General features: G+C 40.6%; 1 protein-coding gene across 2 annotated transcripts in view; it reads right to left on the minus strand.

Moving 5' to 3' along the window:
• Window positions 1–919: 919 nt before the first annotated feature.
• ergic2 (ERGIC and golgi 2) overlaps window positions 920–17,419 on the minus strand; it is a 50,306-nt gene continuing 33,806 nt past the window's right edge. Inside the window, exons 11-14 of one of the 2 annotated variants that reach the window (XM_080191040.1) lie at window positions 9,889–9,986; window positions 8,403–8,565; window positions 7,436–7,515; window positions 920–2,352 (exon numbers count right to left, since the gene is read on the minus strand). In XM_080191040.1, the coding sequence (XP_080047166.1) occupies window positions 2,287–2,352; window positions 7,436–7,515; window positions 8,403–8,565; window positions 9,889–9,986 (407 nt within the window). In that variant the 3' untranslated portion in view covers window positions 920–2,286. Of the gene's footprint in view, window positions 2,353–6,549; window positions 6,956–7,435; window positions 7,516–8,402; window positions 8,566–9,888; window positions 9,987–17,419 lie in introns of those variants that run through there. The other variant, XM_080191041.1, reaches the window with a different exon arrangement.

Here is a 17,419-nt window from a genome sequence, read left to right on the forward strand (position 1 = left end):
TAAATGTCGAAGTGCCTGTCTGTTTAAGCAGGCACTAAATGCATCTACAAAACCCTGCAAGTCGACATCACAAAGTCAGCGATGGGAGGGTTAAAAATTGATCTGGTAATCTTGTTAATGCCATCCCAACATCGCTTAGATATCAAAACTAGAATTGAAGTATTCTGTTACTTTCAACATACCAAAATACAACATTAAAAGTACTGCCCTTTCTTGTATCTTACATTATATATTAAAAACTATGCAGTTCTTCTCTGGTTCGCACAACCGCATGCATCGTAAACTAGGGGCAGACTATTTTTTAAAAAGTTATATTGTTGTATACTATGAACAGAAGTTTAAAAAAAAAGGAACTCTGATAATTAGAAATACCAGCACAAAGAATATCTTGTGCAACTGTGGCTACTTCCTTGTAAAAGAAATATAATTAAAACGCAATTGATTCAGCACTGAAACAGCATCAAAAACAAATGGTTGTTGAACAACATTTATGTTGAACAGAAAAAATAGCACCAAATCAGGTTATATTTGCACCAAGAATGATCAGTTAAGCCTACACTTCATGAAGAACAGAATAAAGGGGCTTTAAAATTTGCTATATAAAGCGCAATTCAACAAAAATTCAATAGATGTTCTTATGTTGTGAACCTGCAGGACTTAAGAATGGCAAAAATCTACAAGAGACAGTATCCTGTAAGAATAGAGCAACTATTTCCTGATTTATGATCTACTGTTGAAGTTTGCATTGTATTGATCTAGAATGGGATCAAGAATGTACAAAATCTATGCAAACTTTAGAAAAGAATGATATATTAAACATTATGGGCTGAAAATTTACACCTCCTCATTCATTACTTGTGGACATTTCTCATGACAAAGAATTATTTAACATGAAAACAGAAGCAACAGTTTTTTAAAAAAAAAACAGATATCATTAAAACCTGCAGTACAGTTACTTTATGAAATGTGCAAAATTTTTTGACAATTTAATCTGTCTCAGGTACAGGGAAGTAGTGTAACCATTACATGGTTGAGCAGGTTTGTCTTTTTAGATGCACAGTAAAAAGAATGACTCATTTCCCACGATGAACACAGGATGTAAAATATGTAATCATTTATGACAATGTTACCAGCCAGTTTCTTTGCCAAGGGGGTGCTAAACTGACAATCATAATCCAGTGACAGGTTGATCTGAGACTTTAATTAAAAACAAGAGATTATAAAATCAGAGGAATAACCCATTATGTAGAATACAATGGACCTACCTCGTTATCCGGATACACAGATTTCTTTTGCCTGTCTGCACAGCATACTATGCTCAATTTACTTACATGCTTTATTCAGTTTGTGTAACTAAATACACTGCTTCCTAACTCTGACTGAAGGGATGCTACACCGGTGTGAATGCAAAAAGTAATGTACCTGAATCATGATTATTTCAAGGCTCACATACATACAATGATCTAGAATCCTGACAACTTTCATGCATTGTTAAATCACCAACCTACTCTATTTTTGTTTAAATAAAGGACATGAGAAACATTTAGAGAAAAAATATAATTGAAGGGCAACCGGTTCTAATTCAACTTAATGAATAGAATAAGATGCTTTTAGCAGCGATAACCAAAGAATGGGTCAGTGATAGACCAATGCATCGGCGATTCAGAGACTAATTTACAGACAATATTTTGCCAATAAAAGAGAAAGAAAAACATTTTACAGGAAGAGTGTTAAGGAGCATGGTTATTCTTCCTATTAACATTATTGCCTTTAGGGTGTCTTCTAATATTTTATTCTTAACACAGATTATTCAGTGACAGAATTATCCTGCACAGTACAACTCCTGTATTAATTTATTCCTATTATGCTTATAAAGAATCTGATACAAACCTGCCTGTGTACACATATTTTAGCAGTCCACAAAAACTGTAAAAACAAGTCCTTAGTGGATTTGTAACATTAAAAATTGAATTGTATTGTGTAAATAAATCACCAGTCAGATTTCCAGTCATCTCATTTCCTGAAGTATGACCACAAAATACTGATTCTTTTCCCTTTTTATTTGAAACAAAGACACTGGATTAATTCATAACCAGTCCATCATATGGTGCTAATTGTATGACTTGACATGTCATCTCGACTGGTATTGAAACAGTGAAGAGACTAGAATGTAACCAACGATTTATTTAAACAAAGGCTGTGCAACCCAATTATGTTTTATTGCACATATTTAAAATCAAGGGGAAATCCAAGATAGCTTCTGTTCCTTATCAACTCTGCTTGGCGTTAATGATCAAAGTCATCTGAAATCGGGAGGGAGTGATTATTCATGTGGCCATCAAGTGCTGGGATCTGAAAAGCAAAACATACAATCGAAAGGTTTTGACCAAGAATGGTTACATCGTTTAAAAACAAGGAAGTTAAATGAGGTTATACAAATATACAAAATTAGGTTGACAGCACATTTATTGTAAAAAGTCTGACAACACCAGGTTTTAGTCCAACCTATTTATTTGATAATATACTCACAAGCAAATAAATAGGTTGGACTGAAACCTGGTGTTGTCAGACTTTTTACTGTGTTTACGCCAGTCCAACGCCGGCATACCCACATCAAGCATATTTATTAACAGTGCTTTACAATTGGGCCCAGAGTAGATCCACCCCCCCACCCCACCCACCACCACCCCCCCCCCGCACCCCCACCCCACCCCCCCGCTCCCATTATCCTTACTCTTTAAAAAAGAGTTATTCACTTTGCAAATACTGCTAGCCAGCAAGGTTTCTCGTCAAACTTTTTTTGCATGTTAATCAAAGGGATCTTTTTTTACAGCTCTAATTGTATTCAAGTATAAGACTCAACTGAATTTACAGTGGAATTTACCACTGCGAAGGTGACAGATTAGTGCAATAAGAAATCTGCGTAACTATAGTATAATGTATGTACGAATAACACAGCAACTGTTTAATTGCAAAAAACAATAAAAAGCTGCAAACTGCAATAGATAGGTTCCAGTAAATTAAATATTCAGATTGTAACACACTGAACTGCTGAAACAATGGAAAAAAAAATCAATTAAAGCTATATGCTCAAAACAAAGGCAAAGCTATGACATTAGTCTTCAAAGGAGTTTAGCCCTGTAGATGAAAATTTTGTAATTTCTAAGTTACCATCCCACTTACTATCTGCCATGAGGGAGATCTGTTTTCATTTAAGCTTCTGTTACAAGATCACTTGAAGGGAAACAATGGAAATGGATTTCCTTTTGGGCTAGCATCCATGCTAAGTGAACATGCAATAACAGGATAGCAAATGGACGAGGAGGACAAATTTAAGAATGCAGAGGCCACAATTCTTTTTTCCCCCCACAAAGGAACAGGGAAGGGAATAAAAAATAGTCTTCAGTTGAGTTCTGTTAATATGTCTCATTTGAACTATCATCATTGCTTTTTATAAATGCATTTTGTCAATTTTTGTGTCAATGGTCACATTCCTAACCAATATTATGCTTGAGATCCACATTTTGGAAGAGCATGTTGGAATATTTCTATGAAAATTTCAACTGAGATCAATTGATTCTTTTTTTAGATAAGAGTATTAAGGGATGTGGGTAAATTGAGTCAAGGTATGGATGAGCTATGATCTCACTAAATAGCAGAATAGGTACAAGGAGCTGAATGGCCTACTTTTGCTCCTATGGACTAACAGGATGTGATTAAACAATTCTCAACATGGCAGACTACTGACATCAATCATTTACTGTTTTCACTTGCTAAGTGGAGGCTTGGCATTTCTGTATAGAAATATGGGAAGGGAGTCAATAGCTCTCTTAAAATATGGGCCATGATTGAATGGTGGAGCAGACTCTATGGGCCAAGTGGCCTAATTCTGCTCCTATGTCTTACGATCTTGACATTTAAGAAAAAGCCACTTCAACTTAATCTTATCTATGTTCTGTTTTGATCCCTCCTCTATCAACTTCTGAAGTTAGCTGAATTATCTATGGCATAATTACTAAAGAGTTATGGTAAAAGTCACAGGTCATGAGCAGTAGTGACCTTGGAAGCTAACTCAGTTTGAGTCCAAATTCCAATCTTTCATAAAGTTGCAGCCAGAAGTCCACAAACGTTGGACCCTGTATCTCTATCATCCTTTGTGTCACTTTCAGACTGGCGGCTGGGAGGCGAGTGCAGTCTATTGACCTCAGTTGGGATTTTCCGATTTTGGGTCAGTACAGCTGGAAAATCCAGCCGTAGATGTTTGCTTTCAACTAAAGCACTTTTTGGCCACTTTATTAAATCAGATTTAAAGAAGTAGAGCCATATCTATTGAATTTAATATCTTTCCAAAACCCAAATTGTTAAATGAAAGAGTTACAATCAAAACAATACTTGAATATTTTTCCAATGCTCAATGCTTTTTTTAGCATCACCTTTACTATCACACTAAATGGATCTACTCAACGTTCTATTGTACTTGTGTCCATCATCTTTCCAGCCTTATTTATAATGCACTTTATTGTAGTTGTTGTTTGGCTTGGAAATTAACTATTTAATTTTTTTTTTAGTGACTTGTCATTCACCATTCTTTTGTTCAGTTGCTGCATCTGTAGACTGTTATACAGTTTTAAAACTATTCAATACCCTTCATTTTCTTTCCAATGGTCTGGTCAGAATACATCTCTTATGTTCACTTGATTCAACTGCTACTGGTTTCATAATTTCCTTGATATTATCATGAGCCATTCTTCAGTGCTGCTTTGCCTGTGCCAAATTGATGGGATGCACATTTCTTTAGCAGTTGTGAAGATTCTGAAGAAAATAACCCAGAACAACCTTATCTCTATTCTCAGTAAATAAGTCCAGAGCATGAAAGTACCAAAGTTAAGCATTGGTTGACAGATCAACCAGAAAATCCCAAGGAAAGATGACATTGGAAATGTTCTTCTGAGGCTGGGATTAAGGCACATTACCTTAGGTTTTCCAAATAAAGCTGTCAATCTGTCCATCGTAAATTAGACATGCTGGATTGTAAAATGTGTTGGAGCTTTGTTCCATTAGAATTCGCCAAAATTAGTTTCTGCCTTATTTCCCATCTAAATTTTCAGTGGCTGAGGGAAGTACCTAACCATTTTTATATTAGGTGGGTAATGGAAATGAGGTGAAAATGACATCAAATGCCCTATTTCTGTCACTTCTGCATCATTTTCCTTAGATTTTTAGCAGGTGTAGATATAAATACAGGAATTGATGAAAACTTATTGTTGACACATTTTCTAATGCTTCTTTAAAAAAATTGTCAGTTATGCTGAATGTTCCATCACAGACTCTGCACTATCACCTTTTTAAATAAGGAATCATTACAGATTGGCACTGTCATTAAAAGCATAATCAGCTGTGCACAGATGCGTCGTATATGTTGTGGGTGCAATTCTGCTGAAGCAAGCAACTTCATTACTTTCCCAAAGAACAATCAACACCACAATGACAGGTTACAGCACTTTATAAGGGGGCAGCATTCCAAAGGTATAAGACTCATAAATGTGTTCTTCCTTCTCAATGACATCTTCTATGAAAGAGTCAGTCAAACAGCCCTAATAGTCTCTATCATAAGACCTCCTACTGCTGAAGTCTCTGGAGTTCCACACAATCCAATGAGGCTTGCAACATACTGCAGATAAAGTTAATAAACTGCTCCAGTTAAGTTAGGATTAATAGTAGGTCGTAGAGATCAAACGTGGGCAAGGAAATCTGCTATTTATCACCTACAACTCTCTCTAAAATGATGAATAAGCACTCCTCCCTGTTGAATATCGTTTTGAAAGATGCCTCCAGGGTAAAGACTATATTCTGGGTGGTGGACTTCCATCACCAAGTGGCTCGGTAACACTACTACATAACAAGCTGGCCAAGTTCCAAAGGACAAAGCATGAAAGTCTGAGCTTGTGGTAGATGGTGAAAGAACTAACACCTGAGGAAAAATCTGCTTGAACTCAGTCTCATCAACCTCTCTGTGACAGATGCATCTATAGGCTGTATTGTGAAGATATGCCCAACAGTGCTGTTAGGGAGGGAATTCTGGGATTTTGACCCAGCAACAATAAAAGGAATGGTGATATATTTCCAAGTTGGCATAAGACATGGAAGGAACTTGCAAGACGTGGTGTTGCCATATTCACCTTCTGCCCATGTTACAGATGCTGCAGACTGCATGTTTGGAAGATGCTGTTGAAGAAAACTTGGGAGAGTTGCTGCCACTGAGCATCAGTGGTGAAGGAAGTGACTGTTTAAAGTGGTGAATGATTTGCCACTCAGGCAACTTTGATCTGGATGATTTCAAATTTTTTCATTGTTGTACATAACTCATCTAGGCAAGTAAGGAGTATTTAATCACACTCTGGTGGAAAGGCATTGGTGAATCAAGAGATTAGTCACTCACCACAGAATTCCCAGTCTCTGACCTGCTCTTGTAGCCATAGTATGTATGCAATTTGCCCAGTTTAATTTTCTGATTAGACACTTATTGAAGATGGTTATTGCCTAGCATTTGTGTGACACAAATATTAACACTGCATTCAAAAAGTGGTTGACTCTCTGCTCTGCAAGTAGCTCCAAGAGACTATTTATTTGGCAATGTTGTTCAGGCAGTCCAAAATAGATGATATCTTGTAAATTGCCTTTCAATCATGCAGCAACATTATTTCCCAAGTCTCCATTAATCAGCTCCTAAGCAGTGTTGTCCTAAACGCTTGAGGCTGAGCCAAGTACTAAAATGATGCTGATCTTCAAAATTGTAGTGGGGCTTTACACTCATGGTTCTTACCTGTGTTTGTCAGGTTAACACCTGACCAGAAATCAGGGCTCATTTAACAGAATGTATCCAATTCTGTCACATCTGAAACTACATTTGGTGCTGGCATGGGTTAAAACTGTGGAAAGCTGCTCCTGTATTTTGCTGTATTTTGATTTAACACAAAAATAAATGATATAATTAAAAATATCCACAGGGAATCTGTGGTGTATTAACAAAAATTGAAACTGTGCTTGGTAGCGAAACCTCATTTTATGCAGAAAGGGTCGTCTTTGTGTGTCCGCTTTGTGATTTTTATGACTAGTCATTCAATACAATCATTATGATTTATAATCACATGCTTCCAATGGCTAGAAAATCTATTAAAGGATATCCTGAGTAATTAAAAAGTAGTTCATGAAATCAAACGCTGGTGTCATTATTGCCTTGAAAATAAATTGGTCATTCCTTGTGGTTCAGAATGAAGATCACTCAAAGCACCCCACCTTAAGCGCAGGTACTCCTCAGGCTTAAGCCAAGAATCTCTAGTTCGGAAGTGAGCAGTTTGCTACTAACACATTCAGGGCACAAAGTTTAAAATTTTTATTTTGCGATGAAAAGACAAGACAAGTAAAGTCAACTTACAGATTTAGGTTTATACGCTCCAAGTTTGAACCGACAACAGATGACATCAACTAAAAAACCTACAAGTCCATGTAGCATGCCTAAGGAAAAAATAGATCAAGCATGTAAGCTATCATTATATTACACTAATGCAATAATGCTGATTTGAATATTAAGCAAAATACTACACAATATCCTTTATCTGCAGCTTATGACATTCAAACAGAAAGCAGCATGCAATTACTTTTCAAAGAAGACATTGTTGAACTTTGTATCCCATTCCAGGGTCAACAGTCTTTCATATGCATGCCAAGTTTGAGTTTTAAGAGCAAATGGATTGTTCACATGGCATATTTCCAGTGCTATCAGGAAGGGTGGGTAATATATACGTTAACAGGAGGATGCAATCAATTGTAGTCTAAATAATAATAACTGGGTAACAGTTGTGCCTAGGACACATTCCTAAGGAACTCCTCCTCAACTCCTGTGTGGTTGAGATGACTGGCTTCAAATGGCCTCTTTCGTGACAATAGAACTCCAGCCAGTGGAGAGTTTTCACTTTACTATTAATATCAGTTTTGATAAAGCTCTTTGCTGCCACATTTAGTTGAGTGTTGCCTTGATGTCAAGGAAAGTTACTCTTAACTCAATCTCTGAAACCTAACCTAACCAAGGTTCATATTTGTAATGAGGTCCGCACCTGGTGGAATCTAAACTGAACGTCAGTGAGCAGATTATCGGTAGGTGCTACTTGATAGCATGGCTAATGATTCTTTTCATCATTTTGCTGGTGATTGGGTGTAAACTAATGAGAGAGTAATTGATTGTTCGAACCGAAAGGTGCTGATTTTAAGGATCAAGCAGTGTATTATACCGCAGCCTTGAAAAATGAAGACAAAACCATCTTTCTGTAATTTTGAGAATATTAAAGCAGTAGACCCCTATTGCAGTCAATATTTTTGTTGCTAGTGCAAAAAAAAGTACTTGCCTGTTGTTGAGAATATTCCTCCAATAATTCCACACAATCTCACTAAGAATTGCCCTAAAGGCATGTGCTGCTCAGTCACTGTAACCATCAAGGAGCTGATGTCGTATTTTATGAAAATACCTGAAACGCCATGGCTGCCTGCTGCGTGGTTTATCACACGTTCCTGGAGAAAGAGAATGGCTCACTGATGAATAACCTTGATACAATGTAGTGATGCACAAAATTATCTGAAAACACTCCATTTAGCTTTGTATTGAATCAGGTCATTTTCATCTTTCTTGCAAATTATGACTGAGCCTTTAGGAGAAGCGAGTAGTCACCAACTCAGTCATACAGATTAGAAGCTCCCATGTTCAACCTCCGTTAAATGCTGAATTTGACCAGGGATCATGTTGGGGCACCACAATTGACTACAGCCTTCCAAGGTTAAATAGCGGAAAATCAGCCAGATTTCCCATTCCTGACCACTATCTTGGATTTGGACAGATCAAGTGATTGGGTAAGAAAAGGGCAGATGGAATATAACATGAATGAAGCTATCCATTTTGAGAGGTAAAATAGAAAAGATGACTATTTTCTTAATGAGGAGAGACTGGGAATGTTGGAATTCAGAGGGGAAATGATATGCTTCTACATGAATCATAGAAAATTGATATCTAGATACCACAAATTTCCAGGCAGAACCAAAACAAATGCAGACTTTAGAAAGAGACTCAGTAACTGTACTGGGGAACGAAGAGGCTTTATTACATCAATGGTACAGTGACAGGAAGCTATCATTGGTTAATAAGCCATCACAGGTTAAATCATTGAATTTTCAGTAAAGCACAAGGTGTTTTTTTACAACTAATTTGATATTTTAGCAATGCCAACAGAAATAATTAAATAACAGTTAACAATGGTGTGTCTCACAAGAAGTTGGCAAATTGTTATCCATGCTTTAAGCTCCATTAAAATGCCGCCTTAGCACTTGCTCTTGATCATAGAATTCCTATAGTGCAGGAGGCCATTTGGTCCATCAAGTCCGCACCAACCATAATCCCACCCAGGCTGTATCCCTGTAACACCATATATTTACCCTTCTAAGCCCCTGACACTAAGGGGCAATTTAGCATGGCCAATCCACCTAACCTGCACAGGTTTGGACTGTGGGAGGAAATCGGAGCACCCGGAGGAAGTCCACGCAGACATGGGGCAATTGTGCAAACTGCACACAGACAGTCATCTGAGGCTGAAATCGAACCCGGGTCCCTGGTGCTGTGAGGCAGCAGTGCTAACCATTGTGCCATCATACCACTCCCCACACAATTAGTCAAGTAAACACCAAAAGTGCATGTATATCAGAAGCATCTCAAAAATGAATTAACACCATGAATGGAAACAACAGGAAACTTCATCCACTATAGTGGCTGCAAAATGGCTGAAACATATCACTGAGTTTAAGTGGCATACCTGAATAACGAGAGAAACCAAACAACTGACTTACCCTTTCTGTGACTGAATACTGATGCGTGTCTGCTGAGAACTTGTAGGTATTGAGTTTTGTTGGCACAATTGTGATGAAGTATTGAAACATTTGATTATCTAAAATACAAACAATGCATTTAAAGTAACTGCATGAACAAAACACAATCTCACAACAAATATTATCCACCACAAAACTATAAAGTGCAAATTTCCATAACCAATTCACGAGAACAAACAAGTGATATGTTCTTGCATTGTAATAAGGTAATACCAATCTCCATCAGATCAGATGCACAACAGTGAGCTTGGGTTAGTATCTCAACCATATAATCAAGTGCAGATCAGGAAGTTACTGAGTGGAACCATCGATACATTATGTGCTAGCACTCTGCGGTACAGTGTGTTGAACAGGCAGGACTCAGCTAATAATTTGGTGTACTACAGCAACACGGTGGCACAGTGGTTAGCACGGCTGCATCACAATGCCAAGGACCTGAGTTGGAGTCCTGGCTTAGGTCACTATCTGTGTGAAGTTTGCACGTTCTCCCCATGTCTGTGTGGGTTTCCTCCGGGTGTTCCATGTTTCCTCCCACAGTCTGAAGATGTGCGGATTAGCCATGCTAAATTGCCTCTTAGTGTTAGGCGGACTAGCAAGGTAAATGCATAGGGTTATGTGGATAGAGCCTAGATGAGCTTGTGATCGGTGCAGACTTTATGGGCCAAATGGCCACCTCCTGCACTGTAGGATTCTGTGATTCTATAATGTCTAATTCAAGTACAAATATGCATGTGGCGCGCTTAATGTGGGCTATCTTCTATCCACAAGACATTCAGGAAGACATGTGCATGAAGTGTTGGAAGGTTATGTTGCTCGAGCAGAAAAATGCTGAACTTCAGCTGACCACACACAGCAATAATTTGCATTGATTAGGTGCCTTTAACATGGTAAAATGTCCTAAAACACTTCAGAGGCATTATAAAACAAAACATGACGACGAGCCACATAAGGAGATATCAGAGCAGGTGACCAAAAGCTTGATCAAAGGGGCGGGTTTTAAGGAGCAGCTTAATGAAGGAAAGTAAGCTCGAGAGATAAAGAGGTTTAAGGAGGGAATTCCAGAACTTAGGATCTGGGCAGCTGAAGGCTTGGCCATTAATGGTGGGGCAATTAAAATCAGGGATGCTGAAGTCGTCAGAATTCAAGGAGTGCAGACATTTCAGGTGGGTTGCAGAAGTGGAGGAGATTACAGAGAGAGGTGAAAGCCAGGCCATAGAGGGGTCAAAAGCAAGAATGAGAGTTCTAAAATCAGGGCACCATTGAAGCAGGTGCCAAAATAGGTTAGCGAGCACAGGGGTGATGGATGAATTTGGTGCAAGCCAGGATGGAGACAGCAGAGATTTGGATAACCTCGAGTTTACAGAGGGTAGGATGTGAGAAGCCAGCCAGCAGAATATTGGAATAGTAAAGTCTGGAGGCAGCATACATGGAAAGCAGCAAAAGAGCTGAGGCAGGGGCACAGTTGGGCAATCTTATAAACGTGAAAACAGATGATCATAGTAGTGGCACAGATGCGTAATTGAAAGTTCACCTTGATATCAAATTTGACACTGAGGTTACAAGTAGTCTGGTCCAACCTCAAGAGTTGCCAGGGAAAGGAATGGAGTCAGTGGTTAGGGAATGGACTTTGTGGTCAGGCCAAAGACAATGGCTTCCATCTTCCCATTTAATTGAAGAAAATTTCTGCTCATCCAGTACTGGATGTCAGACAAGAGATAGTACAGAAGTCGAGTGGTGGTGGTGAGGTAGAAGCAGATTTTGTCGGCCGGTGCCAATCAATCAGGCTACTTTGTCGTGGATGATGTCAAGCTTCTTCAGTGTCACTGGGGCTGTACTCATCCAGGCAAGTGGAGAGTATTCTATCACACCTTGATTTGTGCATTGTGGATAGTGGACAGGCATTGGGTAAACCACTCACTGTAAAATTCCAAGCCTCTACTGTATTCTTGTAGCTGGACCAGTTTGGTTTCTGGTTAACTGCAACCCTCCAGGATGTTGAGCATGGTGGATTCAGCGATGCTAATGAGATTGAGTATTAAGAGGAAACTGTTAGCCTTTTTTGTTGGAGATGGTAATTTCTTAGTACTTGGAGGGCGCAATATTATTCTCCTTATGTCATTGGTGAGTGGAGGGGACAATCGATTAGAGAAATCCTGCCAGCATAAAAACTGTTTTGGGACTCCTGTTCCTGTCTCCGAGAAACAGAAGCAGAAAATCCCCTCTCCCCATTATCAAGTCATTAAAGCAACTAATCTAATTAAAGAACTGTCACAGACATCAAACCTAGAAATGAAAAGCATTAATAATCACAAATTGCTGGGGATTTTCAGCAGGTTAGGCAGTGTGTGTGGAGTTAGAAACAGAGTTAATATTTCGAGTCTGATACCTTTGTACTGATGATGGGTTGACAGACCCGAACCGCAGATCACGGACGGATCTGTTGAATATCCCCAGAGTTTCTGTTTTGGTTTCAGATTTTCAGCATTTGTAATAATTTTGTTTTCTCCTCACACTGATAATCAGATCATTTTTAAAAGCATTTGCACAGTGAAATCAGAATAGGTACATACAAATGGAGTGAAGGTAGAAGCTGAAGTGTCATGAAAAGATTTTGTTAATCTAATAATTAATCATAATTGATACATTTCATATTTCTTCAGAGTCATATAGAAACATAGGACGGTAAAGCACAGTACAGGCCCTTCGGCCCTCAATGTTGTGCCGAGCTATGTCCAAACCCAAGATCAAGCGATCCCGCTCCCCATCATTCTGGTGTGCTCCATGTGCCTATCCAATAACCGCTTGAAAATTCCTGAAGTGTCCAACTCCACTACCACAGCAGGCAGTGCATTCCACACCCCAACTACCCTCTGAGTGAAGAATCTACCTCAGACATCCCTCCTATATCTCCCACCATGAATCCTATAGTTATGCCCTCTAGTAACAGCTACATCCACCCAAGGAAATAGTCTCTGCACGTCCACTCTATCCATCCCCCTCATCATCTTATAAACCTCTATTAAGTTGCCTCTCATCCTCCTCTGTTCTAAAGAGAAAAGCCCCAGCTCCCCAGTCCAAAGATGTGCAGGTTAGGTTGATTGGCCATGCTAAATTGACCGTAGATGCATAGATAGAGGATTAGTGGGTAAAATATGTATGAATATGGGGGTAGGGCTTGGGTGGGATTGTGGTCAGTGCAGGCTCGATGGGCCTAATGGCCTCTTTCTGTACTATAGGGTTTCTATGATTCCCTCAACCTTTCCTCATAAGACCTACCCTCCAAACCAGGCAGCATCCTAGTAAATCTCCTCTGCACTCTCTCCAATGTTTCCACATCCTTCTTATAGTGAGGTGACCAGAACTGAACACAATATTCCAAATGTGGTCTCACCAAGGTCTGGTATAGTTGCAGCATTACCCCACAGCTCTTAAGCTCAAACCCCCTGTTTGTAAACGCTAACACACTATAAGCCTTTTTCACGGCTCTATCCACTTGAGTGACAACCTTCAGAGAGCTGTGGATATGAACCCCAAGATCTCTCTGTTCCTCCACATTCCTCAGAACCCTGCCATTGACCCTGTAATCCACATTCAAGTTTGTCCTCACTGTTGACGGGGATTGTGCCAGAGGACTGGAGTGTGGCGAATGTTGTTTCTCTCTTCAGGAAAGGAAATAGGAATGAACCTGATAATTATAGACCAGTTAGTCTTACTTCAGTGATCGGAAAGTTAATGGAAAGGGTCCTGAGAGATAGGATTTATGACCATTTGGAAAGATGCAGTTTAATCTGGGATAGTCAGCACGGTTGCATGAGGGGTAAGTCCTGCCTCACAAATTTGACTGAATTCTTTGAGGAGGTAGCTAGGTGTGTAGACAAAGGTAGAGCAGTTGATGTCGTATACGTAGATTTTAGTAAGGCGTTTGATAAGGTTCCCCGCAGTAGACTCATGAAGAAAGTAAGGAGATGTGAGATAGAAGGAAATTTGGACGATTGGATAAGTAACTGGCTGTCTCATAGAAGACAGAAGGTGGTGGTGGAAGGAAAATTTTCAGACTGGAGGCCAGTTACCAGCAGTGTACCACAGGGATCAGTGCTGGGTCCTCTGCTATTTGTGATATTTATCAATGACTTGGAAGAGAGGGCTGAAGGGTGGGTTAGTAAATTTGCTGATGACACCAAGATTGGTGGAATAGTGGATAAGGTGGAGGGCTCTTGCAGGCTGCAAAGAGACATTGATAGGATACAGAACTGGGCAAAGGTGGCAGATAGTGTTTAACCCTGATAAGTGCGAGGTGATAAGTTCAGTTGTTCAGCTAATTATCATTCAGATTGCTGAAAAAAAATAATAGGAACACAACATTGAACTTATATGGGGTTGCTAGCAGAGACACAGGAGCAGAAAAATATTCCGGCCACCACAATGGCTGTAGCTGTTTGCCAGATCAGCTTTTGTTGTGGTAGGGGTGGGGTACACGATACAGGCTGTGGCAGTGCAGTGAATAACAGACAGCAATTTCAGGATTTCTGTGTTCATTTGTGCTCACACTAAATTCTCAAGATGCAGTCAGATTCAGAAGGATATTGTTACTGAATGTTTGCCATAAACCCCCAAACTCTACACGTCCACCCCGCCCCCCCCCCCCCCCCGCCCCCCCCACACACACACACACACACACACACACACACACAAGGCACTAATGGTCAGCAAAACAACGGGGCAGGGAGATCTAAAAAGATATGCCCAAGAATATACTAAGAAACTGAGAATGCCTGCAGTCACGAAGAAAACGTAGCTGGAAACATAAAGCAGAACAATAAAGCATTTTCCAAGTATGCCATGAGTAAACAGAGTGCAAAGAGCCATTGTGCCATTAGAAATGACAAGTGGAAGTGGTTTTGGAAGACCCAGAAATTGCTGAAATACTTGACCATTATTTTTCAACAGTGCACACTAACAAGATGATGGAGGAGGAAGTGCCAGAATTTGGGTTGTATTTTGTAGATGAAAGCAAAATCATGACAGAGGACATACTGAGGGAACCTAAGTATGGTAATAGAGTCATTGAGGTTTACAGCATGGAAACAGGCCCTTTGGCCCAACTCGTCCATGCCACCCTTTTCTTTTTAAACCCCTACATTAATCCCAATTGCCTGCATTTGGCCCATATCCCTCTATACCCATCATACCCATGTAACTACCTAAATGCATTTTAAGAGAAAAAATTGCACCCACCTCTACTACTGCTTCTAGCAGCTTATTCGAGACACTCACCATCCTCCTTGTGAAAAAAACTGCTCCTCTGGACACTTTATCTCTTCCCCCCTCACCTTAAACTTATGCTCTCTAGTTTTAGACTCCCCTATCTTTGAGAAAAGATATTGACTATCTAGCTGATCTGCGCCCCTTTAAAGACCTCTATACAATCACCCCTCAGCCTCCTACGCTCCAGAGAAAAAGTTCCAGTCTATCCAACCTCTCCTTATAACTCAATCCATCAAGACCCAGTAGCATCCTAGTAAATCTTTTCTGCATTCTTTCTTATTTAATAATATCCTTTCAATAATAGGGTGACCAGAATTGCACACAGTATTCCAAATGTGGCCTTACCAATGTCTTGTACAACTTCGACAAGACTTCAACATGTATGGTTGTACTAATGGACTAATGGTCCAGCGACATGAGCTCATATCCCACAAAGGGAGCTGGAAAATTCAATTAATTAAATAATAATATGAATAAAAAGCTAATATTATCAATGGGGATCATGTAATTACTGGTGGACTGTTGCAAAATGCCATCTGTAAAAATTAATTCTTGGGATGTGAGCATCGTTGGTCAGGCCAGCATTTATTACTCATCCCCAATTATTCTCAGGAAGACTGTGATTAGCTGTTTTCTTGAACCACCACACGCATCTGGTGTCAACATATGTGACGACCTTTGACCCAGAAGCACCTGCCACATTACTCTACGTAGACTTTCGCAACTTGAAACAACTACAGGATGCACAAAATGCTTGCAGACTCGTAAGCAACAGCCAAAAGTAATCGATAATCCTTTAGACAGTGTTAAGAAAGAATCCTTCTGAATACTGAATCTGGGTTCAGCCAGGTGACGTTAAAGAGGGGCACTGGCAAGACTACTAAATTCTAAAATGGCATTGGAGAAATCAAATCAACGATATATTACAATTAATGTTCTTGATCTGGCCAGATCAGATGTGTGCATTATCAGGTGCATCAGTATAACAGCACACAATTCACCCCACAAGTGTGCACATGGCACAGAATCGATTGGAGTTTCAAAGGCATTCATATCATTCAAAAAAATTGAAGGCATTCATATCATTCAAAAAAAACAAGCAGAATTTCATGCCCAGATTTAGCATATTCTGTATTAATATTTAATATAAATGCTGGTACATTCCAGAAGCTGTGTGTTCATTCTATGGCAAGTCCCTTGCTGACAATGATAATGGAATAGATCTTTGGAATAATGTATAGCCACATACAACAGAGAAAATATTATTGAGTAGATAGATTTAATATTTTGGTGGGTTTTGTATTACCTTAATGAATTATTAATGTTACATATCTACATTAAAAGCTTTAAGCCTTCAGCTTAGTCAAGAAGCTGAGTTGACTGAGTTTTCCCAAATTGCTTTGCCATTTTCACTTGTACATTTTTGCAGTCTGACACAACACTCTCGGCCAGCTGCAGCCAAGTTTTGCGGCTGGGATGACGGCGGCATTACCAGAAGCCAGAGACCCAGGAGCAGGAGCTCAGGGCAAGGAACCTAACCTTGAGGTTTGACCAAGACAGTCATCGCCATTTGGAGAGGTACCATCATGGCTTGGAATGGGAAGCTGCTGACCAGATGGTGAAGTGTGAGTAACAGGCTCCTGCAGACTGTCAGGAAGCTATATCAGTTTTGAGGAGAGAAACCGACAGCGGGAAAGGCGAGAGCGAGCGCGCGACAGCGGGAAAGGCGAGAGCGAGCGCGCGACAGCGGGAAAGGCGAGAGCGAGCGCGCGACAGCGGGAAAGGCGAGAGCGAGCGCGCGACAGCGGGAAAGGCGAGAGCGAGCGCGCGACAGCGGGAAAGGCGAGAGCGAGCGCGCGACAGCGGGAAAGGCGAGAGCGAGCGCGCGACAGCGGGAAAGGCGAGAGCGAGCGCGCGACAGCGGGAAAGGCGAGAGCGAGCGCGCGACAGCGGGAAAGGCGAGAGCGAGCGCGCGACAGCGGGAAAGGCGAGAGCGAGCGCGCGACAGCGGGAAAGGCGAGAGCGAGCGCGCGACAGCGGGAAAGGCGAGAGCGAGCGCGCGACAGCGGGAAAGGCGAGAGCGAGCGCGCGACAGCGGGAAAGGCGAGAGCGAGCGCGCGACAGCGGGAAAGGCGAGAGCGAGCGCGCGACAGCGGGAAAGGCGAGAGCGAGCGCGCGACAGCGGGAAAGGCGAGAGCGAGCGCGCGACAGCGGGAAAGGCGAGAGC

The sequence above is a fragment of the Carcharhinus amblyrhynchos genome, chromosome 6, assembly GCF_965287045.1.
Source record: "Carcharhinus amblyrhynchos chromosome 6, sCarAmb.v2.hapA, whole genome shotgun sequence".
Taxonomy (NCBI): domain Eukaryota; kingdom Metazoa; phylum Chordata; class Chondrichthyes; order Carcharhiniformes; family Carcharhinidae; genus Carcharhinus; species Carcharhinus amblyrhynchos.